The sequence below is a fragment of the Cydia pomonella genome, chromosome 7 (genome assembly GCF_033807575.1).
Source record: "Cydia pomonella isolate Wapato2018A chromosome 7, ilCydPomo1, whole genome shotgun sequence".
Classification (NCBI taxonomy): domain Eukaryota; kingdom Metazoa; phylum Arthropoda; class Insecta; order Lepidoptera; family Tortricidae; genus Cydia; species Cydia pomonella.
The window spans coordinates 4,954,840-4,981,999 of record NC_084709.1 but is presented as its reverse complement, the minus strand read 5'-3'; the positions used below and the strand labels follow the sequence as shown (position 1 = coordinate 4,981,999).

Here is a 27,160-nt window from a genome sequence, read left to right as displayed (position 1 = left end):
TCTACCAATTCGTCCTTTATGTTTTCTATGTATTTAATGAAAGCTACTGCAATTGGTTTCAATATTATTAACCAATTGAAACTCTAGGTCCATGGGGTCCCAGCGCGCACAAGTTTTTTGGAGAAATCGCGAAACGTCTGGTTGACGTAACTGGTGACCGAAGAGCTGGCGGCTTCCTCGCACAACGTATCAGTATTGCGATACAACGAGGAAATGCCGCCAGCATCCTTGGTACAATGCCTCAAGGGCCTATTTTAGATATAAGCTAGTTATAGTAATCATCTGTATATATCCATTATGTATATTGTTATTGTCAATGAATAGAATCTTTAAACTGTGTTTTTTTTTTGCTCCAGTCATGGAATGTATGGCGCCATTCATTTTCAAAATAACAAATATCAATGAAAAATCAAACTTAAGCAGCTCTTTGGCTCTTGTGTATATTAAAACGTTGCCAGCGATTAAAAACTGATGGTAAATACTTGTTTAACAGTATTTGTCTATACCATCCCATTACTGGTGCCTGTTCCATTATAGGGGTGTTTAGTTGTTTACTATACGACCCACCTATATAAAACCGTAAAAGTTCACATCACATGACAGTAGATCCTCAAAATCAATCAATGTCAGCGTCATCACAACATTATTACTGATAACACAAATAACCTGATAAGTGATAACCGATATCGTCGCGGATTTGTGATGGCCATTCAGAATGACACATGTAAGATAATTATCAAATTATCACTTTTGTAATGGATTTATTGACCGTGCAAGTGCGAAGTGCGTACTGCGGGTCTCCGCTTCAACTTGGGTGAAAATGCTTTCGCGTATTTGGGGGGCTTCATTAATTACGTGAGGGCTTAAGGGGAGGGGGTCAAGCCGAATCTCACTAAATCTCACGTGGGGGCGAGGGGACAACTTGATCTGATAAAAGTTTGTACGGTAACGCAGCAGAAAAAAGTTGCAGTGTCCCTGATTTTTGCTTGGGAGCAAACTTTTTGTTGTTAATGTGTTAATTAAATACTTAATATGGATCTAATAATGTCCGTGTAAACAAAAAAGTTAAAAAACCAACATGGTTTTTGTAAAATCGATTTTCCTTCGCTATAGGAAGTCTAGGGAGAAATCAGTGTTGTAATTACCCAAATAGCGCGTAATTTTTCTCAAAACGTCACGTAATTAATCGACGCCCCCTTTCTGTCCGGCGGCTGAACCTAGCCAAGATGACAATCGTATAAATCGCCCATCGACAGACGCCAAACGAAAAGAAAATAATGCATGGGAATGACAGATGCTACGAAAAGTCACATGACTATCCATATATGTACATTATTTAAGTTTCGATTGCCGTTTTGCCTTCATCGGGGGCCTATACTTGCCGCAAAACTAACTGGCGGCTGAGATCATAATGCTATCTCATTTACCCTTGTTAAGACCAACCAAGAGTGAGCTAGGTGGCATTATGAGTTTATGACCTGATTCGCCACTTAGTTTTGCGGCAAGTATAGCCCGGCTGTTCTAATAGTGTTCTCCTCTAAATACAGAGTCACATTTCTCAAACGATTTCGTGAAATTTTGTGAGAAAGTTCGATAATTGAGATCTCATTTTTTAAATGCTAGTTTTAATTGACTGGGTCAAAAGAACGCAAAGAAACCCGTTTTTTTACGAAGTTTTTACTTGTCAAAATGGCGGAAATGGTGGAGACTTGGAGAGCCCCGCGAAGTGAGCTGTAGAGTAAAGCTTACAGAGCCATGAGTTTTTAATACTTGGCGAGTTGTTGTTTCCTCCTCGTGCTAAAGATTAAGATGGAAAAAAAGTGGAATTTCAAGCGTTGCAGGGGTTTCAGTTTCATTTAAAGCACGAAAAGTGAACAAGCTTTGCTGCCGAGTTGAACACATTTTTCATTCATTCGTTGTTCATTTCGCCGCCGCGTAGTAAACAGGTAGGGTATTAAGGAAACATGCAAACACGTTATTTGCGGTAAACGTGACAGTGTAAGTATTCCAAATATTCCACCTGCCAGCAAAATATAGAATTGCAAATATAGACGTCAGTAAATGAATGCAGACAGGTGCCCCAAGTTCAAGGTGATCGGTGTCCCACCCTACCCTACCCTACCGATACCGTAGTTGCGGCGCGACGCTCTCTGCACTAAATGTAGATACTCTTTCATGGTACCCCACCTAGGTACTCATTTATTATGGCCGTGTTCATATTGAACCAAATATTTAACACAGGCCAATGTTTATTTAAATAAATCCAACGCATGTATACTCAAAATACAAATTTTGAAAGATCTCACATGAGATTAGGGGTGGAGGGTGTGTCAAAGAATCCTTAAAAACACCTCACGCAATTAATGTATGCCCCCTAATTAAACTCCATTACTTGTTCACCGATTTGATTAGAGTCAGACCAAGATAAGTAAGTCCCAAATTCAAAAGCACAAAAGTTTCTCCTGGGCTAATGAAGATTAATAACGTGTCCTTTTGGTCGGTTGTGTAACTATGAACAAATATAAGTAGAATTATAGGTATATGTCCATAACGGGGCCCCTTCAGTCTGGCCGGGGTAAAAACTTACGATTTCACGGTCCCCTAAACTTCTAAACCACCATTCTCCAATTATTAGTCCAGTTAGTTACTAGTTAGTTTTGCTGGGCATTTTCCGCGAATCGACAACCATTGCGTATTTTGCGTGAAAAACGAGGTAGCGCTATTCTAACCGCCCCATGCAGCTCCTCCACGAAGCCTAGCAGTGTCTTCAGGTTGCTAACTGCCTCCATTAGTGTGCATGGAGTCCCTCCCTAGGTATTTGCTCCTATATACATGTCTACAGTCCAGAAAAATATGTTGCTGTTTCCTCTGATTCCATGCGCGCTCTGCACATGGGGCTAAATATCTGTTTTACCCATATTATATGAATAGGTGTAGGTGTTTGTTTATAAGTAGTGTGTCTAGTGATTTGTGAGTAATCCTATGTGATGGTGTCTAGGTGTTTTTGTTCCAATTAGTCCAATTCTAACGATTGGAATCCGAATTATTCGGGAATTCTAACAATTGGAACACCTAATAGTACACAAACCTAATACCTAATAGTACGTTAAATAGTTCATAATATTTTACAACTTATATCGAATTCACTCATTCATATTTTTTCACCACACCAGCTATTTTTATTCTTGAAGAACTGACGAGAAAGTTGCATCTTATCCAGAAGAGTTGCATTTCAAAGTACTAATCTCATGCAATTTTTGAGTTGTTGCTGGTAGAATTTACTTTTAAGTGATAATTTAGAATAATAAATATGTAATAACGTACATTTTGATCTGAATTTGATTTGTAACGTTTTATACTTACTTAGTATTTTCCACGCGTTGGTGTGGTGAAAAATTTTGTGATTCACTCGGAAGCAAAGTTTATTTAACCCTCGATCGTATCTTGAAATCCACGCAACACTCAAGATTCGACTTTTCGAACCGAAATTTGGAATCTTTCGCTTGCCTGGGTATCAATTACTGTTTTCAAATTGCTATCAGTTTATACTGTTCCTGTTTCTGGATATTATCATTATCATCATGCATCCACCCACAAAATAGACTACGCACAAATAGCTGCCCTAGGGAAACCAACCACCACGTTATGTCACGTCGCATTGCGCGCCGCGTGCCCTGACACGTGGACGCCAACGCTGCCGAACGTTTAAATATAAACAAAACAAACAAAGCTGGAATTAATTTTAGGCTGGTATTTAAAGTTGAACAAAATACAAATAATCATGACAATAGGACTTTGTTCGAAGTTGTTAGAAAGTTTTTCAATCCTATTTTTAGTACTTTTATTTTTACCCCCCTGGGTTCGACTTTGGGAACTGAAAGGCTTCGTCACTTTTTGTCTTTAGTATGTGACATCTATTTCAGTTAATTGTTTTTAGAAAGTTAATAAAATTATATATTATGTATTGTGTACATAGAAATAAAAACACGAAAAACACAGTTATAGAGTAAATTAAGTACAACAAAGGCGAACTTATCCCCGTATGGGATCTCTTCCAGTTAACCTTTGAGCAAATGAGTAGAAAAACAGTAACGATGAATGAATGACATACAAAAACAAAAGAAATTATTCGGTTAAAGTGCCGAATATTCGGCATACATTTTTTACTATATTTGTCTTGTTGCAACACTGTAAAATTTGAGCTCCTCCGGAACTTTGTTCGAAGTTGTAAGAAAGTTTTCCAATCCTATTTTTAGTATTTTTATTTTTACCCCCTTGGATTCAACTTTGGGAACTGGAGGGCTTCGACACTTTTTCTTTAGTTAGTATGTGACATCTATTTCTGTCAAGAGAACATTTCAAGTACATACTCTATTCGATCAAAATTTTTCCATAAAACACACGTTGAATCCATGGAATATTTTAATTATTTGGAGTAAGTATTGAAAATTTGTTTGCAAGTCCCTTGCCTTTTGACTTGTTTGTTTCTAGCTGTTTTTAGGTAGCGATTCACCTTTACCTGCTAATACCTAATGGAAGCGTTTTCAAATGGTTTATTAAATGACACAGATGACCTGATTATTTCGGGTGAATATTCGATTCGGTAAGATCCCATATTTGGCTAGCTCCATATTCAGCTCATCTTTAATAATTATTATTTAAAATCATTTTTATAGGAGATTGGATGATTAAAAAAATATTTGTTTATAATATCAAAGCAAAGCCTTAAGTCCTAACAATTTAGGTTACTTATGCTGAATGTAAAAAAAGAAGCCTTGAGGGTAAAGGCGCAGCTTAACGCAGTTGGCGCTGCAATCGTTAAAAAAAACTTGGACGGACTCTATCTAAACTAAAGTTCGTCTACGCTAACTGCACAGACTTTGACAGAACAAAACGTGTGGAAATGTAGTTAGGTACTTAAATAATTGTCATAGTTTCCAAGAAATTTGACATTTATCATGACATCGCCACACTTCGTCATTGCCAGGGCTATTCGTCGTAAAAAATATCGCAAAACAAATATAACACCGAAATAAAACAAAATAAATTAAATTCGTACTAATATTTTAATAATTTATTTCATTCATAACCACAACCTAGCGAACGAAAAAAACATTATTATTATCAATCGCTACCACAACCCAAAAGTGTGCATCTTGTGCTAAACAATATTTATTTTTGCAACAAAATCTCCGAAGTCTGGTGATATGCAGTTTTTGCAGAGGTCGCTTCGGTCGACTCTATAAAAAATCCAAAGAAACAGACTAGCTACAGACTTTCGGTTCCAGTTGAAGGTTTTTAACCTCATTGTGCCTGTGACTCTTTCTGCATGACGATTCTCTTAATTAGTTTTTTCTACTCCAGCATTTCAGTCAATTAAATGATTGCCAGTGCTATCTAAATCAAGGCGCGGTGACGCTTATCTTTAGGATCATAATACAACTCCTTAGCAGTCATCTTATGAATATTCTTACAATATAGTAAGTAGTAGTAGTAGTAGTAGTAGTTAGTAGTGGTAGTAGTTAGTAGTAGTAGTAGTTAGTAGTAGTAGTAGTTAGTTAGTAGTAGTAGTTGAATTTTTTAAAGACTAACGTGCTAGGCAAAGACCTACAAACAAAATTGATTTACTCTTGTTTAGGTAGGTGTGCTGTTTGGTGTTTCTCTGATAGGCGTTTGCTACTCTTATAAAAAAATATTGTGTGCAACTATGGGCGTCACCCTTAACCCTTTGAACGCCAAGAGCCACTAAAGTGGTCGTGTGCTGTCGTGCCTACCACGCCAACGACCACTAAAGGGGTCATGGCAGACGCTGTCAAAGCAATTTTACTGTTGACAGATAAGGTTTAATTTAAATTCGTTTCTCACTAGTTGAGATGTTGCCGTGTATGCCACATTTTGATGCGAGAGAGAAAGCGTTCAAAAGGTTAAAAGGGGCATGCTAATACGTAAATTGGAGGTATTTTTGCTTCTCAAGAGCTGTTGGTGTATTAAATTTTTTTTTTTTTTTTTTTTTTCATTTATTTAGAACACAAACAGTCACATATACAAATGGATTTGAAGTACAATGTAGAGTACTTAACATACTTAAGAATCATAGACCTGGAGGTTCATTATTAAGTACATAATGTTAACATACATACCAACAGCATAAAGAAAATGAAATCATGAAATCATGAGCCATACTTAAATTCTATTTACTAGTCTTCAGAGGAGAAAAAAATACAATAAACAGGTTTGACATTACTGTCTGTTTCATTAATTATCGGATATGTTGTATTTTTTTTTTTTTTTTTACTAATATTTGGTAGGTATTAGGACAACCGGAAAGTTACATTTATACATTGTATTATATTTAATTATATGAAATATGTACTTGAACTAAAACAATTTACGTCTTAGTATCATTTTGAGACTAGACAATGAAGTGTGAAAAGGATCAATATCAAGTAGGTACTTATTATAATAACTAGGGACTCGTCTGAAAAAAGTGTGCCGAGAGTAATTCTTGCGGGCAAAGCTGATATAAAATAGAGATCTAGGACGTAGGGGGTGGTGCGGACAACTGAAAGTGACTAATTCTAAAAGATTCGGACATTTAATCGCTCCTTTAAGAATTTTAAACAAGAACATTATATCTAAATAGTGTCTTCGGTTATCAAGGGAAGGAACACAAAAATGCTTCGCTGCTAACGAAGTACGTTCAAAATAATTACCCGTTCTGTAACAGAGTGATTTTAAAAAAATATTTTGGATCCTTTCCAGACGATCAATATGGACTTGGTATTGAGGCGTCCAAACAACAGAACCAAATTCAAGTATACTCCTAACAAAGGAATAGAATAATAGTTTATAAGTATTGGGGCGCCTGAAGGGCTGTCCGATCCTGAGAATCATCCCTAACTTCTTATAAGCTCGCTTACATATATTATCAATATGTAAATTAAAATTTAATTCCGAGTCTAAAGTAACACCTAAGTCTCTAACGGACGATACCCGGGCTATATTTTTTCCAGCTAAGGTGTAATTGAAAACTAACGGATCATTTTTACGATTAAAGCTGATTACGAGACATTTATCAGTATTTAACAAAAGATGATTATCTGAACAGTAGAGGAAAAAGTTATCTAAATCATGCTGTAATGCATGGCAATCTGCTTCTGAGGACACAGCTTTGTATATTTTTGTGTCATCTGCATAGACGAGGTGCTCAGAGTTCCTAAAACAGTTTGCCATGTCATTGACATATAAAATAAACAGTAAAGGACCAAGATGTGATCCTTGGGGTACTCCGGAAGGTATAGGAAGAAAGCAAGAAGTATAACCCTTCAAGGCAACCGCCTGACTGCGATTGGACAGGTAAGACTTTATCCATCTAAGAAGGTCGCCGTGTATACCGAGCTCAAAGAGTTTCTTTATTAAGTTATTGTGGTTAATTTTGTCAAAACATTTCGAAAAGTCAGTATACACGACGTCCACCTGACAGCCAGAAGATATCCCATTGATAATAAAATCGGTAAAGGTCAGGAGATTTGTATCAACGCTACGACCTTGACAAAAACCATGTTGGTTAGGCGCAATGTGCTGAGAGAAGGCAGAAGTAATTTTGTTGTAAACGATTTTTTCAAAGATTTTCGCAAATATGTTTAATTTACTAATGGGCCTGTAATTAGTTACCAGGTGCGCATCGCCACTTTTGTAAATTGGTGTTATCAAGGCTTTTTTCCAAGAGGAGGGAAAGTGACCATGAGCTAAGGACTTAATAAAAATTTGAGCTAAAGGCACTGCCAATTCACGGGCGCACATTTTAATGAAAAGGGGGTGAATCAAATCAGCACCACTACCCTTCTTAATGTCTACTCTTTCTAAAAACTTAAAGACGCAATCCTCGGAGATTTCAACGGAATTAAGATCAATCAGGGAGTTATTAGCTACATACAAATAATCTGGTAAGACAGAAGAATCAGTAACAAACACAGAGTTAAAATATCTATTAAAAAAATTACTAATTGTGTTACCATCTTTAGAAAATTCACCAAGGTAAGACATTTGGTCGGGTACGCAGTTACTAGGGAATTTTGACTTCATAAACTACCAAAAATAAGTAGGATCGCTACGTATCCTGTCCTCAGCTAATGAAATAAAATTATTATAGCATTCGTTGGCTAGTTTGTGCTCCCTTTTTCTTAATAAATTAAATTCCGCCCTATCTAGCGGATTACCATATATTTTCCACCTTTTATGGGCTGATAGTTTCTGTTTGCGAACTTTTATTAGTGCACGAGAAAACCAAGGAGGGTATCCAGTATTACTATTAACGCATTTGTGTGGAATATGACTGAAAATAAGTGTTCTAAGAACCGAATAAAAATACGTAACTGAATCCTCAACATTCATATTATTCAAACACGACCAATCGGTTTCAGATAACTCCTTGCGAATAAGGTCATAGTTGCCGCGGTGAAAGATGGGTCTAGTACATTGATTAGGTAACAAGCGCGGTAAATAACTCATTAAGTTTAAGGCTAGTGAAATATTCAACGCCTTGTGTTGCGGATCCTCCTGCGTAAGCGGTGACGAGCAGGCACCAACCGTGCAATCAACATTGCAATCAATAACTTCTATGAAATTACGAGGCTTACACAGGCTGGGCTATCAAGATCGGTCTGACTTTAACAATATATTAAGGTCCGACCGAGAACGCTTTTTTTATCTTGGCCGAGACCGAGACCGAGATTCAATTGGATTCTCGGCCGAGACCGAGACCAAGAATTTATAAAATAGAAAAAAAAGACGAATCTTGCACTAAAAATGTTGTATAATTGAAATTCAACGATTTATCAGAAAAAAAATTATCATAATCAATTCGTAGCGCTATTAAATAGTATTTTTAGGGTTCCGTAGCCAAAATGGCGAAAATGTAACCCTTATAGTTTCTTCATGTCCTTATGTCTGTCAGTCTGTGCGTGCGTCACAGTCATTTTACTCAAAAACTCTACGATAAATTTTATAACCTTTGGAACGTAGGTGTATATGTATTATGTTAGTAGATTCTTAGTTTCGAAAAAAAAATGTAGAATATATTTTCAAATATATAATATACTCCATATAAAATGTAACTAAAAGTTTAAAAAAAATCATGTGGCTCATCATTAGATACAATATATTTGTGCATAACTAGATGAACTCCACTGCTTCGGGGTTTGTATGTTCTTGGTATTCAATTAGGTACCCAGGTACCCACTCGTATCGTGTATATTTTAACTTAACATTCAATCAAACATCCAATGTGTATAGATAAATGAATACTTTGACCTAGATCACTTCATCTTCAGTAGACATTTAAATTACAAAAAAAAGGTGTTTGGTGTTGTCGAAATATAAATTACCCATAAATTACCTGTGCCAAGTGGTACGACGGCGACGCAGCTCACGAGGACAATCTATATATTATGTGTTTGTAATGAAGGAAGTTGGTTGTCTTCATTAAATATTGTCTTTATTTTGAAGTTTGTAAGGTTCAAGTTTAATTTTCAGTGAATCATTTTTTATACAAAGATATATGGCACCAGTAGGTTACGCAAAGCAAGTCACAATTGAGAACGTTAAACGTTTATTATAGAAACATAATGTTTTATTAATAAAGCTATATTTTTACATTAAATTGACACATGTAAATGTGCATACAGTCCTGTCAATACACAGTAACATGGATAAATTAGGGGTCAGCTGATCAGCTATATTAGAACTTACGTGGCATTCATTATTAAAAATGAGTAAACGATTTTTTTATTAAAAATAAATAAAATGCTTTTAAGTTATTCAGACAATTAGAATCCATATTTTTGTTAGTACTTACAAACTTAAAGATTAAAAGCAAGAAAATAAAAGTAGCTTCAACATATAAAAAGTATTCAATCAGTGCCACAACGCGTTAATCTCATTAAGACGAAAGTGGGCAATCGCCCTAAAACCGCTGTTCCATACAAAAGTAGCCCCCTTTTCCTCACTGGTTATTAACATTATTGAAAACTAATTTTTCGACACAATTTAATGTATATCCACCATAGCTATGCTCATTCGTTTGTCTCGTTTTTTCATGTTTTTAGTTATTATAAGAATTAGGCACATACAAAAATTGTATATTACTTGTTTTCCCTCATATGCATAACTCTTACAACAATCAAAGAATCGAAAAAGTCAGATGAAGGGGCATGTATAGCTATGTCATTATACAACAAATTGTGTAAATATGCTTTCTATAATGTTAATATCCCGAAAGGAAAATGAGGACTACGTTGGAATGGAGAAGCATCAGGAGAGCAGCAGCATCCCTTTCCTATTAAAAATATACGTGAAAAGGAAAAAAAATCTGAATATCACAGTAGAAAAGAAAACGTTGGTACCTAAACAGTAATAGCATAGCATAGCGTGTAAGTACCTATACCCTACGTCATCTCTCGGTCATAATGTTTTGCTCAGTAATCAGTGTTTAATCTAATACAATATGTATATGTACGAATTGTACGATATCGCAAAAATGAATTAGGGTTATACATAAAGTAGTTGCATAAAATTATTTGTTTTGTTCTTTTATTGGTAAATGTAATATTTGTTATTTATTTCGGTTGCAGATTCTAAAACGCGCAATCGGCGTTAAAAAAAACATCGACAGTAGGTGCCCAAGCGCGTAAGTAAATGTGTAGTTTTTATTCCTCGAAAACATGAATAATTAAGAGTTTTTAAGTTTATTATTAAGGCAAATTAAGAGAAAATGTTATAATATTTTGGCAGAATATAATATGTAGATACCTATACCTACTATGTTAATGTTAGGGTCAATGCCTTCAAGGAATGCAATAAGTCATCAACGTCACTTTTACAACGTTGTGAAACTTGTGAAACCTAATTGACACGTAGATAACCTGGGCCCCATTTCAAGAATCGTTAACTAAAAGAACAAAAACCTATAAAGTAAACAAAATGCAACGAATATAGCGGCACAGTAGTGTAGCGATAAGACGGGTCTGTGTGTGTGAGCGATGGCTGTGTGCGTGCGGTCACGTTTCGCGCGGCGTGCGCGGCCGCGCGCGTGCAAGGCCGCCCCCCGCGCCGGGTCTCGTGTTAACTTAACACCCGTTCACACTTCGCGATCTATTTTACGATCGGAAAATGTGATGGAAAGGGAAAGTGATTGAAAAATGGTTTGGCGTTTGTTGTTTCGCTGTCAAAAGGGGCTGCATCACGTGAAAACCAAGCCAAATGGCAACCCATCATTTTCAGTTAGTACCTGCCTATTATAATGGGTAATCTTTTTATTTATAATATGTATTATACATATTACTTATAATGTCATGTTTATAGTTTAATGGTTGCTGAAACGCGCATAGGTATACCTTATTTTAATTTGACATAGGTATGTGACAAAAATACCACGATGCCCAACGTAAGGGCTTCGCCAGCTGATCGGCTGGGGGGGGGGAGGGGTTCATAAGGCCGATGGCCAAGGAGAGGGGGGGGGGCATCCATTTGGTTAGAAATTTTGTTCTCTAGGGGGGCTACCACCTCCCTGCCTCTCTTGGCGACGCCCATCAACGATTGCCTATTCGTATAAATAAAAATTTCATAGGTACATAATATTTACATTTGACCTCTTTTCTGAGTGGTTTTACCTACGAATAAACTTTCCACCATAAATATACCAAAGTGACTAGTAATGTTTTCCCATGTCAACACTGATTTTCTCAACATAGGTTTACATTTTCCATATATGAAGGTACATTTTTTAGACAACTAAGGATACGTTAAGTATATTACAACAACTATACCTACAATTTTAAGCAATACATTGTCCTCGAATTACTTTTATGAAGTTCAGGAAGTGAATTTTTGCACTGCGTGAAAACTTTACCCATATTGGCCTCATCACTAAATTACATAAAATAGGTATATTCTGAATATCTGAACAACATAGTAATATCATATTCATGTGTTCATATTAATATTATTTTTTATACCTAGTTGATGTATCATTCGTGATTCAATGTGGTAATGCAGCAAGCGTGACCTTTGCGTTTGGAAAGACGCGGGACGAGTTGTTTAAAGTTTTTTTTTAGTTTAGTTTATTTTCAATTATAATTTTATTTCATTAAGTTTTAGTGTAGTTTTATTTCTGAATACGGTTTAATTTTTATTTATAACTTATAATTATTGTATTTTTATTTTTTATTAAATTATAAAATATTAGTTTATATTATTTGTATTTATAATTTTTATTTAAAATATTTTTTATATAAATAAATATATAAACATTCTAGTAGGCAGATGTGAACATGTCCTTGGGAAATCTGCGCAGTAGGTACTTAGGTTCTATTTTCGATCACGCCCGCTTTCGCCATTGACTTCCGATACCCAATTATAATTACAGCTGCTACTTATTGCTGCGTATCATTTTTCCTTCGTTAAGTCTATTTTGGCTGAACTAAATTTAGTTATAATTGTTAGTTACACTTTAGTTAGTTACAATTGTGTTGTATTAGTTTATAATAGGCATATAATTGTTTTTCAGACCGTATTCATAAATGGTATCCTTAATTTTAGTGCTCGGGAAAAGATAACAAAAAGGCAAACCAGGATTTTAAAAAATGAGTCACACTCACAATGGGTTAAATCACCTTGGAGGAATTCCCAATGTTTTCAATATACATATAATTATACATTATTTTACGATTCTGACGTTGTAGTTAACAGTTCTTCATCCCGCTGCTGCCTATAGTGCAATGGGTTTGTTTTTAAAATTGTATAATTTTAATATCAGTTTTAGATATGAAAAAAGCCTCAAATATTTAACTATTGTAGGTATTCGGAATTTACATCCATCAATTTAGCCTAGTTTAGCCTAATAAAACCTGACTTCGGATACAGGGCAACTACACAACAGTAAAACAGGAAAGTGATGAGTCGCGCCTCGTGGGCCTCGTGCTGCACGAAGGCTAACGCTGACATTTTCACAGTTTTGTAATCGTTTACAACATGTGCAGGTGTACTGTTCTGTGTTATGGTTCTAAGAAACAGAAGTTCAACTTCGAGGGTTGTTTAAAATGTTTAAATTATTAAATAGGCCTCCTAAGTCCCTATGTCCCTATGGACAGAATCAAACCGAAGTTTGAACTATAATGGAATAAAAGAAGCTCGTAAATTCAACACTGCAAAAATGAGTCTGGAACTTAGGAGAGTTAGGAGGAGAAATAATATTTTTTGTAGAAATTCGCAGGGTTATGGAAAATAAACCTTTCGGGAAAACAAAGTGTCTAGTTACATCAAGCTAGCGTATGATGACTGAGGTCATCCACTACCATGTGATAGAGCAAAGGTCACGTTTGCCCCGCGAATAGAAGAGAGTTACAGACACTCATACCTATCTAGTATAATCTTCATATATATCATATCCATTCCATACAGATACGTATTGATACGATATGCCAATCTTCTCCATGGTCATTAGATTATCTTTTCTGACCACTAACTGGCGGGAGTACGCGTCACATGATTCGTAAGCATTACACCATTCACACTGCACCAGATGTACTTGCATCAATAGCATTGAACTCTCGGCTCGTGACGCACATGCTATCGAAGGTTAGCATTAGCACAGATTATTGCAAAATCCTCTACTATACATTTACTTTGTAAGGAGCGCTGAATTTTAAAAATATAAATAATAATAATTCAGCCTATATACGTCCCACTGCTGGGCACAGGCCTCCTCTCATGCGCGAGAAAAATATAAGGTATAAAAACCACATACTTCAAAGCAGATGACGCAGAATAGGGCAAAATAAGTACATATGCTTAAGAAGATTCCAAGGAGGCCACGAATAAAATGCATTTGAAGCGGGAAAGCATATAAGCCGTGAAAAAATGTATGAAAATAAGTTTTGCCGCATTAAGCATAAGAACAGTAACTTGTTTTGAAATGTCATTCAATTGTATACCTTGTACTTGTACGATATGTTCTACACTTGAATGTGATTTCAACTGTAAAGTATATCGTATTTACTGTTCTTATGCTTAGTGCGGAAGAGTTGCAGGGACCAGTGAAAAATGACATATTACGCGGTTTTTACTAAAGTAAGTCCACGTCTAAATTGGGAATTCATTCAAGATTAGCTGGCCTTTTTTATTAGCATTTGAAACACTATCGCGCCACGCAGCGATAATGCGCTCGTTAATGATAAAAGTGAATTGCAAACACAATGTAACTCAGGGCTTCATGACTCGTGCGTTATTTCGGTCTCACGTGTCAGTGTCACACAACAGCACATTATATAGGTAGTCATCATATCCTAATAATAGCTGTCGCTATATTCGTTGCATTTGATTATGAAAGCTTGTGTTTTTAGATGATTTGAACCAAAAGAATTCCTCTCAGTCCTCACCTTTATTGCGCCCTTTTGGGATGTCAGCCTCTTCCCCATTTTTCCACTATCATCGATCTGTTGCTTTCTGCATACAATCCATCATTCTTTCGTGTTATGGACGGTTCGCCTCTACTCTACTGTGCATAGACATTGGTTAGTTGCATAGGACAGTTTGTCTCGCGTAGTGTCCACATTCCACGCGTAATAATTTGCCCTACCCTTTCTCATCACTATTTTCAGTGCTCGATCTACTACTCCACCATATATCTAAATCTTTTTGGGTGTATTAGCGTAATTTTGGGTGTTACTTAGTATTTTAGACATCTTTCTTGTTCATGTGGTAGTTTTCACTCCTGCATTCAAATTCTTTGATTTGGAAGTTTAGTTTTATATATCGCTTCGGTATGTGTTCGGTATGTTACCTTACCGATTTTACCTTTTTACTGGAAGAACTTTATTCGTTTTGTCAGCCACAATTTTGGTCATACGACATTAAACTCAGCAGAGGGCCTATCGCGAACACCGAAGTTCTTAAATTGCGGACATCTACACCGTGTCCAATAAGTTCGAATACAAACTTTTAGCACTTGCTGTATAGACATACGGATCGCTGGCTATAAAATTCTTATTTTAATTTAAAAAGTATATTGACATAAACATAGCACTATAATTTCATAAGTCACGTATTTTTAGTTTGGCTTCAATACACGATGAAGTGCGTTCGTGAAGAAATTATTAGAAAATTCCTTAAAGGCGACAGGCCATGTGCTATATTCAAGGCGTTACAACCCCATGGAATTAAACGGAATCTGGTTTATACTACTATAAAAAGGTATAAAGAGATCTCTTCTACAGAGGACAGGAAAAGATCCGGTCGGCCCCGCTCAGCTAGAACTGAAAAAGTGGTAAAGGCTATAAGAGAGCGAATTCGGCGGAAAAAACACCGTTCTATTAGAAAATTAGCTGCTGATCTGAAAATTTCCAGGGGATCTGTACATAATATATTGAAAAAAGATCTTGGATGTCATGCTTATAAAAAACGAAAAGTACATGGCATTTCAGATGCAACCAAGAAAAAGAGAGTAGAAAGATGTAGCACCATACTTTCTTGGCACGCAGGTGACGAATTTGTTTTCTCGGACGAGAAACTCTTTGTGTTAGAGCAGCCTCATAACGCCCAGAACGACCGGTTGTGGGCAGCACGGATAGAAGACATTCCAGAGTATGAAAAGAATGTGCCTAGGTTCCAGAGCTCACCATCAGTGATGGTTTGGGGTGCTCTTTGTAAGAGGGGCAAACTGCCTCTAGTTTTTATTGATAAAGGCGTTAAAATCAATGCGGCATACTATAAATCGGAGGTTTTGGAGAAAAATGTTGCCCCAAATTTAAAAAATATGTTTGGAGACGATTATTATGTTTTCCAACAAGACGGAGCTCCGTCGCATACGGCAAACGCTGTTCAAGCTTGGTGCAAGGCTAATTTGACCGATTTTTTGCCGAAAAATGAATGGCCACCAAGTTCTCCAGATTTAAACGTACTAGATTATTTCGTATGGTCATACATGCTCTCGAAGCTAAATAATTATAAAGTCGCAAACCTGAGCCATTTTAAAAAGGTTATCGTGCAAATTTGGGACGATATGCCGATGGATGCGGTGCGTGCCGCTTGTGACTCTTTTGAGAAACGTTTGAAACTTGTAAAAAAAGTTAATGGTGGAGTAATTCCAAAACATTTGTTGTAAATATTGTATATAAATGTGGCTTTCATTTAATATAATTTTCATAACATAAACTACGCGTACATTTATTTCATTAAGGATCATAACTGTATTCGAACTTATTGGACACGGTGTATATCTGTCACTTTTAACTTCTCCTTAATTGGAGTAAAGATGCCATAACTGAGTTTGTCTCTCCTTAATTCTCTTGAGGACAATATTTCAGGAGAGAAAAAAATTGGTAAGTATTTGTATGAAGGGTTGGCCGACTTAGACGACCTGGCCCATAAAATAAATAAATAAAAATTTACACCCCAAAATATTATTTCTTCTAGGTACATTTTCCTAATCAGAACACGACACTGAATATGCTCTTAAACGGAGTTATTTCGATTGGAAATGTGAATCGAAATACCACTTTGCCATTTGGAGAATCTAATAAGAATTCATCTGATCTTTTCTTTTAACTCAGCCAAATCAAAAGAGAAAAAATCTATCATTTTGTCCTAACTAAACTTGGCATTTTGCCCTAACTAAACTTAGCATTTTGTCCTAACTAAACTTGGCATTTTGTCCTAACTAAACTTGGCATTTGGTATATTATACTTTATATTCCGCCTACTCTTCAGACTAAATTGCAAATTAATATTTTCCGTATTTAATTTCTAAAACTGATGGAAATTGTTAGTACTCGTACATATAATTTTGTTTACTTTTCTGCTTATCGCAATTGCTTTGATAGAGAGTTATATTGCACTTTCTCTAATATCAATAATATCATTATGATCCGTTCACGTGATCCGCTTATCGGAAAATGGAAACGTGATGCCATGGAAGACTTACTCGGTAATCCGTTCCTCTAAATATATAATTGGTACCTTTTACTTCCTTGTTTTGTTGTACATTTGTTATTATACTTGTCTTTAGAGTATCTTCAGTGAAAATTATCTTATCGGTATGACTATTGCCTCTAAATTAGGCACTGCGAAATTGCGAATGGAGTCGTTTATTGATAACAATTATAACCATTAGGGTACGTAAGTATGTATTGTTGTTTTGCTTTTCAATCGCATAAGTCTGTGTTTTCTTTAAATTGTCCTTATCGTCGGCTTACGTCGCAAACCTTGTATCTTCGTGAAAAGGAGTTAAGAGGTTCGCATTTCGCATGCAACTTAAGGTATTGTTGACTTAAGTTGTAAATCCCTAATGTCGTTGAAGCGGAGTTACGAGGTTTGCAATATTAAATAAAATATCTTAATCTTCCTTTAGGTAAAGATATTTGGTATATAATATTCAGCGACATTTAAATAATGACCTTACATTATTTACACGTGTCTATTTTGAAATAAATAATTTTGTATATTCATGGATAGCAGGTACAGTCAGCTGCAGAGAAAAGTGACCCTGCATATAAGTTTGTATGCAAAGGTGCTAAGCGAATATATTGCTGACTTTACCTACACGAACAGGTAATGTCAGTACATGGAAATTTCTAACTTCGACACGGCTATAATTGAAACACCTTGCCTTAGAGCGTATGATAAAAGTTCCTGCTTATTTTCTGCTCTCTATTCCTGTTCATTACAATTGGCATAATAGCGGAGGTTTCCTCTGGATTTTCCCTTTCGCGCTTTATTTTCCTAAAAATATGGATATCAAAAAATATCGATCGGCTCGCCTCTCCTGACCAAATATAGGAAAAGACAGAGAACCTGATATAGCACTTAGTCGAAGTGAGCCATCCATGGAAAATTAAATAAATTATATGTTCGGGATGACTTTTTAAATGTATACTATTGTAGGTATGTTATAACAGTGTTAGTATATATGATGTAGATGATAATTACGGTGCATCTTACGAAAAATATAGGCAGGTCAGGTGGTCGTGTAGTAGTACTTACACCTATTACACCTATATGTGAGCAGCGAAAATTTTGAAATATTTTAGAGCTGCCTGCCGTTGATGTGTTGTGTGAGTGTGATAGCCAAAATAACCCTTTTCGAAAATCTCAGGATCATTCCTTTCTTAATTTTAATAAGCACCTTAACCTTGAAATCCAATTCAACTTTTCAAATTGTTTTCCTTCTATTTTAAAAATTAGCTACATGTCCGGTTGGAAATTGGAAATTGAAGAAATTGCGTTCTTATAAGATATTAGGATATTACTATACCTCTCGTATTTGACGGCATGCCCGTTCTCCTCCCAATAATGCCTTGTTTCCATATTTACTTCGCAACGGAAAAGATCACAATGTCAACACGGACACAATCACGTAAATCCTGAATTGATAACACACACTTCACAAATTTGTTTAAGTGAGGTCCTCGCAATCCATTTTTGGTAACCAAACGCCGTAGTAGAGTAAGGTTTTTCCGTTAATGTGCATGTATAATGTACGAAACGTACGGGTGGCACTAGCGAGCGCCCCGACTCAACGTTTGAACAAGACTGACTGAATGCCGGCCGGTTTAGTCACATGACTGGCGGCATCAAAATATGGCACGGCACGGGCAAAGGAATGTGCGGCGCCCGCGGCAGGCCACGCTTGTCTGCACGTGACTGGGACCTCGCCGCCCACGCCGCTGCCCCCTCCGGGCCCGACTCTTCATTGTTAGGACCACGTTACGTGCCTGGAGAAGAACGTAACGTGTGAACGGTGAACGTGGCCTGCCCTGCACGCAGGTGATTGAAGACATCATACTGGGTTGGTTAAAGGTCATATAAGCGACTTATGGGTTCCCCTTCCCAATAAGGATTATTACTATCAAAAAGCTTCAAACTGCTTTTATTTTATTTTCTTTCTATTTGTGATTTCGTCTTTTTCAAAAAAAAGTGTGCATCTGAAAACGGTTTGAGACAGCTTAGGCAGCATTTTTATCCCACTGCTGATGTTATTATACTTAAACATAAATTAAATTAATATACAAATAACCGGTTTAAATTCATATCAACTTCATAATTACTAATAAGACACTATTGCGAATCACATGACAATTTTTGTTCGTCTATGGGCAATTTTTTTTTTTCTAAAGAATGAATACCATTTCGAAAATGTTACCACCATTTATGTGACCTAGGAGTAAAAAATAAGTCATCGTTTTTGATTCATATTCAAATATCAAATGTTTAGTTTTTGTTTTCTGACAATAGTTGCTTAGTGATCCTTTGTTTTTTTGGTAGCACACCGTGGTTCTAGAATCTATGGAGTCGCGAAATTATTTTTTTTCAATGTCAAAGTCAAAGTAAATATAAAATATTACATGTATATTTGTATGTAATAATTAAGTTAATGCTGGTAAACTAAATAAACGGTTGGGGTATGGGGTAGGGGGTCGGTTTTGGGACAGAAAATTTTTGATGGTTTTTTTTTCTTTTTACCATCGTAATGAATGTGTTTAAATAAGAGTGTTATGTTATGTTCACTTCTATTCTGCGATCAATATTTACCGAGATATACTGAAAAACCTCAATATCTTATTAAATATTTATCAGAGAAAAAACTGTATCTAACAAAACATACTTATTTAAACACATTCTTTACGATGGTAAAAGCAAAAAAAAAAAAAATTATGTTCCAAAGGACCCTCCAACCACTCCAATAGTTTTAACATAAAAATATATACATATAATAGATATTTTCTTTGCTTTGAAAAAATTAAATTTTGCGACTCCATAGATTCTAGAACCACGGTATGCTACCAACATTCCTAAGCCAATATTACAAATAAGTTTATAAAAATTGTATTGTGAAATTAAAACTTGGCATAAGTACTAGTAAAAAATAAATTTTAGACCTAGCAATTACTGCTTTCAGTGTACTCGTAATGTCGTACAGAATTTTATTACAGGCGCCTAGTTATATAGCTTGATAATTGATGATCCAGAGTTAGGTAGGTAATATCGTTAAAATTAGGAAAATAAATTAAGATTAAATTAATACTTCGGCTTACTTTTTCAGTTTCGGTTTTGGTTTTTTTTAGTCACTTGCGTTGCATGCATTGCACTTGCGCGACATGTTTCGAAGAACCTAAGTCTCCCTCCACCATAACATACTCGTAAACCACAAAGAGGGCCCAACTGAGGAGGTGTGAAACCGTGAAATTAACTGAATCCTATACATATACATATGTATATCTACTTCTCTCACGTCATTTTTATGTGACGTATCTGTTACGTACAATGTTTGTAGACATTTTTTGAAAATTTTAAGTAATAAAAATACTGTGAAAGAATTTTTTTATCTTATTTAAGCCCAACCAAGAGAGACTTGAAGGAACTGTCATGGGGATTAGGTAGGGACACAGACATCTCAAACGCTTCGCGCGACAGACAGATGAAGTGTGCGAAAGGGAAGCCATCACGTATATGAACATCCCATAAGTGCGAAAGAGGCAGACTACATATGAGAAAACGTGACCATTTTTAGGGTTCCGTAGTCAACTATACCCAACTAGCAAAAGAGTCTCAGGTTGCGCACTTTATAAGACTGATGAGCTTATAGAGCTCTTATTATTGTTTTGGAACATATCATCACTCTTATATTAGTCTTAGACAAGCTAGTACCGGCTTTAGTAAGGTCAGTCTTATTACCTAGTCTTATATATGTATATAAGAGCATTTTATAATACTATTATAAACCTCTTGCTCTTACAAGAACATTTACGAAGTCTCATTGAACTTGAGAGTGCCTGGTCTTATATCCCCTTTCTCTAAGTTCATTTGATTTCATATTAGACTTTATAAATGCTATTGTAAGAATGTAAGACTAATATCAACATAGTATAATACTATTATAAGCCTCTTGGTCCTACAATAACATTTACGAAGTCTTATTGAACTTGAGAGTGCCTGGTCTTATATCCCCTTTCTCTAAGTTCATTTGATTTTATATTAGACTTTATATATGCTATTGTAAGAATGTAAGACTAATATCAACATAGTATAATACTATTATAAGCCTCTTGGTCCTACAATAACATTTACGAAGTCTCATTGAACTTGAGAGTACCTAGTCTTATATCCCCATTCTCTAAGTTCATTTGATTTTATATTATACTTTCTAAATGCTATTGTAAGAATGTAAGACTAATATCAACATAGCATAAGAACACTGTAAGTACGTACTTTTCTGATCTTATTTAAAGCTATAAACAAGCATAATAAGATCAACAGCAGCAATTTAGTAAGATATTAGAGTGATATAGGATAAAGATACTTATATCACAAAAAACAAGATCAATATAAGATCGTTTGATCTTAAATCGATTTTGGGAACACTTGTAAGTATGATATTTAATTAATTTTTTTTTGTAATTTAAAGTAAGAGTGTAATTTTAAATAGGATTACGACAACTGGAAAAAACGTTCGAGAAGTGATGGTTATCGGCGGAAAATTCAGAAGTACAAAAAAATCATAAGTAAATCAAATACACATACAGCTCCTGCCAAGACAAGGTAGTGTTGGTGAAAATATTAGTGAGGGTTCTGTAGGTTCTGCTTGCATGAAAGATGTAGAGGTTGAGGACAAAGTTTCAGTATGTGAAATTAATGATTTTAGTGAAAAAGAATCTTCGACCGATGACGAAACAGATTATGAGAAAGATTTTGCCTTAAAAAGTGAATTACAAAAATGGGCGTTAAAATTTAATATCCCTCATGCAGCAGTAAATGGATTGCTAATTATTTTAAACAGAAGACTAAATAATGTTCTACCAAAGGACGCAAGGACACTGCTTAACACAAACAAAGAGATTGTGCAAATTAATGAGTTGTCTCCTGGAATGTATTGGCATAGTAGCTTAATAACAAGACTTGTATATTGTGTTTCTTCCCAAGGCCATGTTAAATGTTTTAACATGCGGAAGTCTTTCTTCATCAAGTAATGGTCTATATACATAAATACAACCATTTTGCATCACCAATCTTGTCACTTAAATAAAAAAAAACATTTAGTTTATTAGTATGTGTCAAGTGATCTAGTAAGGATAAACAAATGTATTTAGGGTTTTAGTAAGTAAACCAAGGAACCCTAATTAATTCAACATGGCCATATCATTTGTATTCTGAATGCAGAATTTAGTGTAAATAATCTTATAATAGTCTAATAGTGCGCTTTAAAAATACACCTACAGCTATGGCTGACTATCAGTACAAATAAAGAAATAAAATAATTATAAACGGATACAAATACCATATTTGATCAGGCGCATGAAGTTTGAAGTGGAAAACAGGGTCTACTTTACAGTAAATAATATTTTCCCACGTGATTACATACCGTAAAACATAAACACACACGATGATAACGAGCACGTTATTATATTTAAACATAATTCATAAACAGTTAGATAAATACTTACACTAACATATTTATGTCACGCTGCTGCATTTAATTTCACTCGTACACTTATACTTCACAAATAGAATGTTTCAACTCTCTGTGTGATCTTACAAAAAATCTAAATAAGCTTATTAAGGCTCATAAGATTCTAACGTTGGACCAATATAAGCCTATGTAGGCTTACAAGATACTTACGTAAAAGCGATATTAGCCTAAGGTAGCTTAAATAAGTTTTGGAAAGATTACTGTAAATGCAAGCAGCATTCAATTAGACTGATATTAGAACGATATCAAAATAAATACGCTTATAATTTTTGCCCAAATCCGGGCTTATACGATGCTATAAGATCAATATAAGAGCGAAAAAATTGTAGTCTTGAGACTATTCTAAGCGTGTTTTTGCTAGTTGGGTAGTTTCCCCATGTCCGTCTGTCTGTCTGTCCGTCTGTCCGCGGTTTTGCTCCGTGGTCGTTAGTGCTAGAAATATGAAATTTGGTATGGAGATATAAATCAATAAAGCCAACAAAGTCGTACAATAAAATCTAAAAAAATATTTTTTTAGAGTACCTCCCCTACACGTAAAGTAGGGGAGAATTTTTTTTTGCTTCAACCCTACAGTGTGGGGTATCGTTGGAAAGGTCTTTCAAAACTAATAGGGGACTTCAAAAAACATTTCTTTGATAAAATGAATATATTCGGAGATAATCGCTTCGAAAGAAAAATGATCAGTTTAGCTGTTTTTAAGTTACCGCAAAAAGTTTCCCCTTCATAGTAAAAAGACGTACATCCACACAATACACACCCAACCAGAAAGAGGCACGAATATCAAATTTAAAAAATTAATTAAATTAAAGGTACTATGCGCGCTAATAGGGTCTAATAGTAGTAATTATACTCATACCTAAAACATTTTTGTATAAAAACAAACACATTTGAAAAAGTAGTCGATAAAGCAGTCAAACAGTGATAGATTATTAATATGTTGTAACATGATATCACTATTTTTGATCTCACATAGACAATTTACGCACACACTTGCATTTTATTTTTGGTCGCACTTTTGAAGTTTGACAGTCGTTCGTCGTTCTTTTACATCCTATTTCTATGGATAGGGTAGGGACCATCATTCGACGTGAAAGGTATAGTATGGGTCAAGACTTTGTTGTAAAAAAAAACATTTCTAATAAATAAAAACAGTTTTTAGCTGTTCATGGATTCGTCACTTAACTGAGACGGTTAATGAGATTTTTTTATTGTTTCGTATTGGGACAAAGTCTAAATCGAATGACAAACTTATTTTTAATAACTAATCCTTCGTACAAAGCATGTACTTAAACATTTTACGCACCGTAGTAAATTTCAGATAAATTAAGTACTTACTACTTAATTTACTAACGTACTAGGTAGATACTTACAGTAAGAAGTACCTAGTTCCGTTCCTAGGAAACAATTAACAAATAATCCTCGCACATCTATGCTCAATTGCTCGTCTTGCGATGTTTATGGTTATGAAAACTTAATAAGCGTCACTTAACGAACCGTTATCTTTAATACTGTTACGAATTACTTAGTTAAAAGGGGTGAAATAAAGTAATTGGTTATGCAGCCGATATAATGTTTTAATCGTAATAATTGCTGTTTTTTTTTCTATGCTATATTACAATTGTGGATTTCTAATGCTCTTTTTGATTATTTTTTAGGGTTCCGTAGCCAAATGGCAAAAAACGGAACCCTTATAGATTCGTCATGTCCGTCTGTCTGTCCGATTCTGTCACAGCCACTTTTTTCCGAAACTATAAAAGCTATACTGTTCAAACTTGGTAAGTAGATGTATTCTATGAACCGCATTATGATGTTTACACAAAAATAGAAAAAAAAAACAATAAATTTTGGGGGTTCCCCATACTTAGAACTGAAACTCAAAAAATCTTTTTTCATCAAACCCATACGTGTGGGGTATCTATGGATAGGTCTTTAAAAACGATATTGAGGTTTCTAATATCATTTTTTTCTAAACTGAATAGTTTGCGCGAGAGACACTTCCAAAGTGGTAAAAAAGTGTGCCCCCCCCCCCCCCCCGTAACTTCTAAAATAACAGAATGAAAAATCTAAAAAAAATATATGATATACATTGCCATGCAAACTTCCACCGAAAATTGGTTCGAACGAGATCTAGTAAGTAGTTTTTTTTTAATACGTCATAAAAATTAAAAAAAAAAATTTTTTCATCAAACCCATACGTGTGGGGTATCTAAGGATAGGTCTTCAAAAATGATATTTAGGTTTCTAATATCATTTTTTTCTAAACTGAATAGTTTGCGCGAGAGACACTTCCAAAGTGAAAAAAAGTGTGTCCCCCCCCCTGTAACTTCTAAAATAACGGAATGAAAAATCTAAAAAAATATATGATATACATTACCATGCAAACTTCCAACGAAAATTGGTTTGAACCAGATCTAGTAAGTAGTTTTTTTAATACGTCATAAATGGTACGGAACCCTTCATGGGCGAGTCCGACTCGCACTTGGCCGCTTTTTATTTTTAACGTTAAGTACGTATTAAGTAAGTTTCAAGCTTAACATAATTTTCGTTAAAAGTACCTATTTATAAAGTTATATTGTTTCATATTTTTAGGGTTCCGTAGCCAAATGGCAAAAAAACGGAACCCTTATAGATTCCTCATGTCCGTCTGTCTGTCCGATTATGTCACAGCCACTTTTTATTTACATACGTTTGTTCACTTTTAGTTTTATGAATAAAGCACTCCGAATTATTCCAAATACATACATACTTACAAAATATAAATAAATAAATATTATAAGCCATTATTACACAAATTTACTAAGTCCCACAGTAAGCTCAAGAAGACTCGTGTTTAGGGTTTCTCGACTTTTTTTATTTCTCAATGCACGGGAATTCTCGACGAGGATTTTTCGAGTATCTCGAGAAAATTTAAAAGTTTCAGTAAAACACCATGTCATTTTTTTTTGCCGTATCACATAAGCTTACCTTAGATGACGCTCACGAACATCAGTTCTGTAAGACTGACAAATATCTACGTGGTATTGTTATCTATTTTGCTTATAGTTTCCCCATTACACCATATTCAATATTCGTTCTTACTGGGATTAATAAGAACGAATCCAAAAAAAGAAATTAACGTATGTATCCTTTTTAAGACAACGAAATATTTAAAATTAATTTACGTACACCACGAAGAACAAACAATAGCGTGTTCTATTCTACAATCAGAGACATCTATCGGAAAATTGCGTAAATAAAATCAAGTATAAGCTAGAGTCCATCTAAATTAACATTGCACCGACTTAAACGAACAAAGTGAGGTAGTGTCATTATAATTAAATAACCGTCATATTTTCATAGAAATTTGACATTAAAATGACAAAATTACACTTTGGCTTGGCCCAGTTAACTTGGCCCGACTGTGTGAGTATTTACAATACCCTTAATAGGAAAACAGACCAGCATTTATTTATTAAAGGACAATTTGAATTGAACTAAATTTATCTATTTTTCCAATTACTTTTAGAACAAGATCCCGATAAGGCTTGTCAGCGCTCTTATTAGGACATGTTTTACAAAGAAACATAAGTACCCCGCAACTGTCATTCAAGTTTAAACTTTAACTCAAAGTGGTAAGGTTGTAACATAGAAGTCGCGTAAGTAAGACAAATAATCAAACAAAACTGGTAATGGTTTTAGGTAACCATAAATTGCACTTACTAATCAACAACAAACAAAAAATTTATACCTGTCTAGTATATAAAAAAAAAAAGAGAGGTACTTAACTTTTTAAAATTATTAGTTACTCTAACAGTAACATGATTAACAATTAATTTGCAGCGTTTCGCCATACATACAAGTTGTTCCAAAGATCGGCGCAAATAATATTTTGTTAATTATACCAGTTGCTCCATGTTACAACAATCTAAAAGTAAATAAAACCGGGTTATAAAAAGTGCGGGTTCCGTACATAAAAATATAAGGCTTTCAGATTTTTCTCTTCTGTACAAATTAGTAAAAACAAAAATTAAAAATCTACAAAGAGGTCACTTACCTATACAATTATGAGTATGACCGCGCATACCGTTTCTTAACCTCGATGATTAATTACGTACTTTAAATAAAGACAATATTTTTTATGTTTTAGTTTAGATTTATTTCGTATAATTGCCAAATTTCATATCTGATGAAAATGAAAATGAGGTTAGGTAATGAAAAGTACCCTATAAATATGAATTCCCTTGAAAGTGTCGAAATATACGTTTTTTGCGGTATAAACGTCCGATTTTTTCACAGCTTCAAGGAACTGTAGACCTGAGTATATGGTTTTAATTTCTACTCGATACCTCCACGCATTTCCGGGATAAAGGACAGACAAACGGACAAACGAAGCTAGACACATCACGTGTTACGAGTACACGTGTGTTTTTATTTTACTTATTGCAAGAGATTTATTCCTCGAGAATTCTCGAGGCATTAAGTTTTTTTTTTCCGTCTCGACAAAGGACAAATTTCTCAAGATTTCTCGCCTTAAAATTCTCGAGCAGAAATCCTACTTGTTGTGGCTACTCAGATCTTATATAATATACAAATACATAGAAAATATCCATGACTCAGGAACAAATATCTGTGCTTATCACACAATTAAATGCCCCTACCGGG

The 27,160-nt window shown here is 35.0% G+C and overlaps 1 protein-coding gene across 2 annotated transcripts in view; it reads right to left on the bottom strand.

Moving 5' to 3' along the window:
• The window catches only part of LOC133519633 (transcription factor cwo-like), a 54,584-nt gene extending 35,890 nt beyond the window's left edge, over positions 1 to 18,694 (bottom strand). Inside the window, exon 1 of one of the 2 annotated variants that reach the window (XM_061853674.1) lies at positions 18,308 to 18,694. In XM_061853674.1, coding sequence (XP_061709658.1) covers positions 18,308 to 18,360 — 53 coding nt within the window. In that variant the 5' untranslated portion in view covers positions 18,361 to 18,694. The remainder of the gene's footprint in view (positions 1 to 18,307) is intronic. The other variant, XM_061853675.1, reaches the window with a different exon arrangement.
• Positions 18,695 to 27,160: the final 8,466 nt, after the last annotated feature.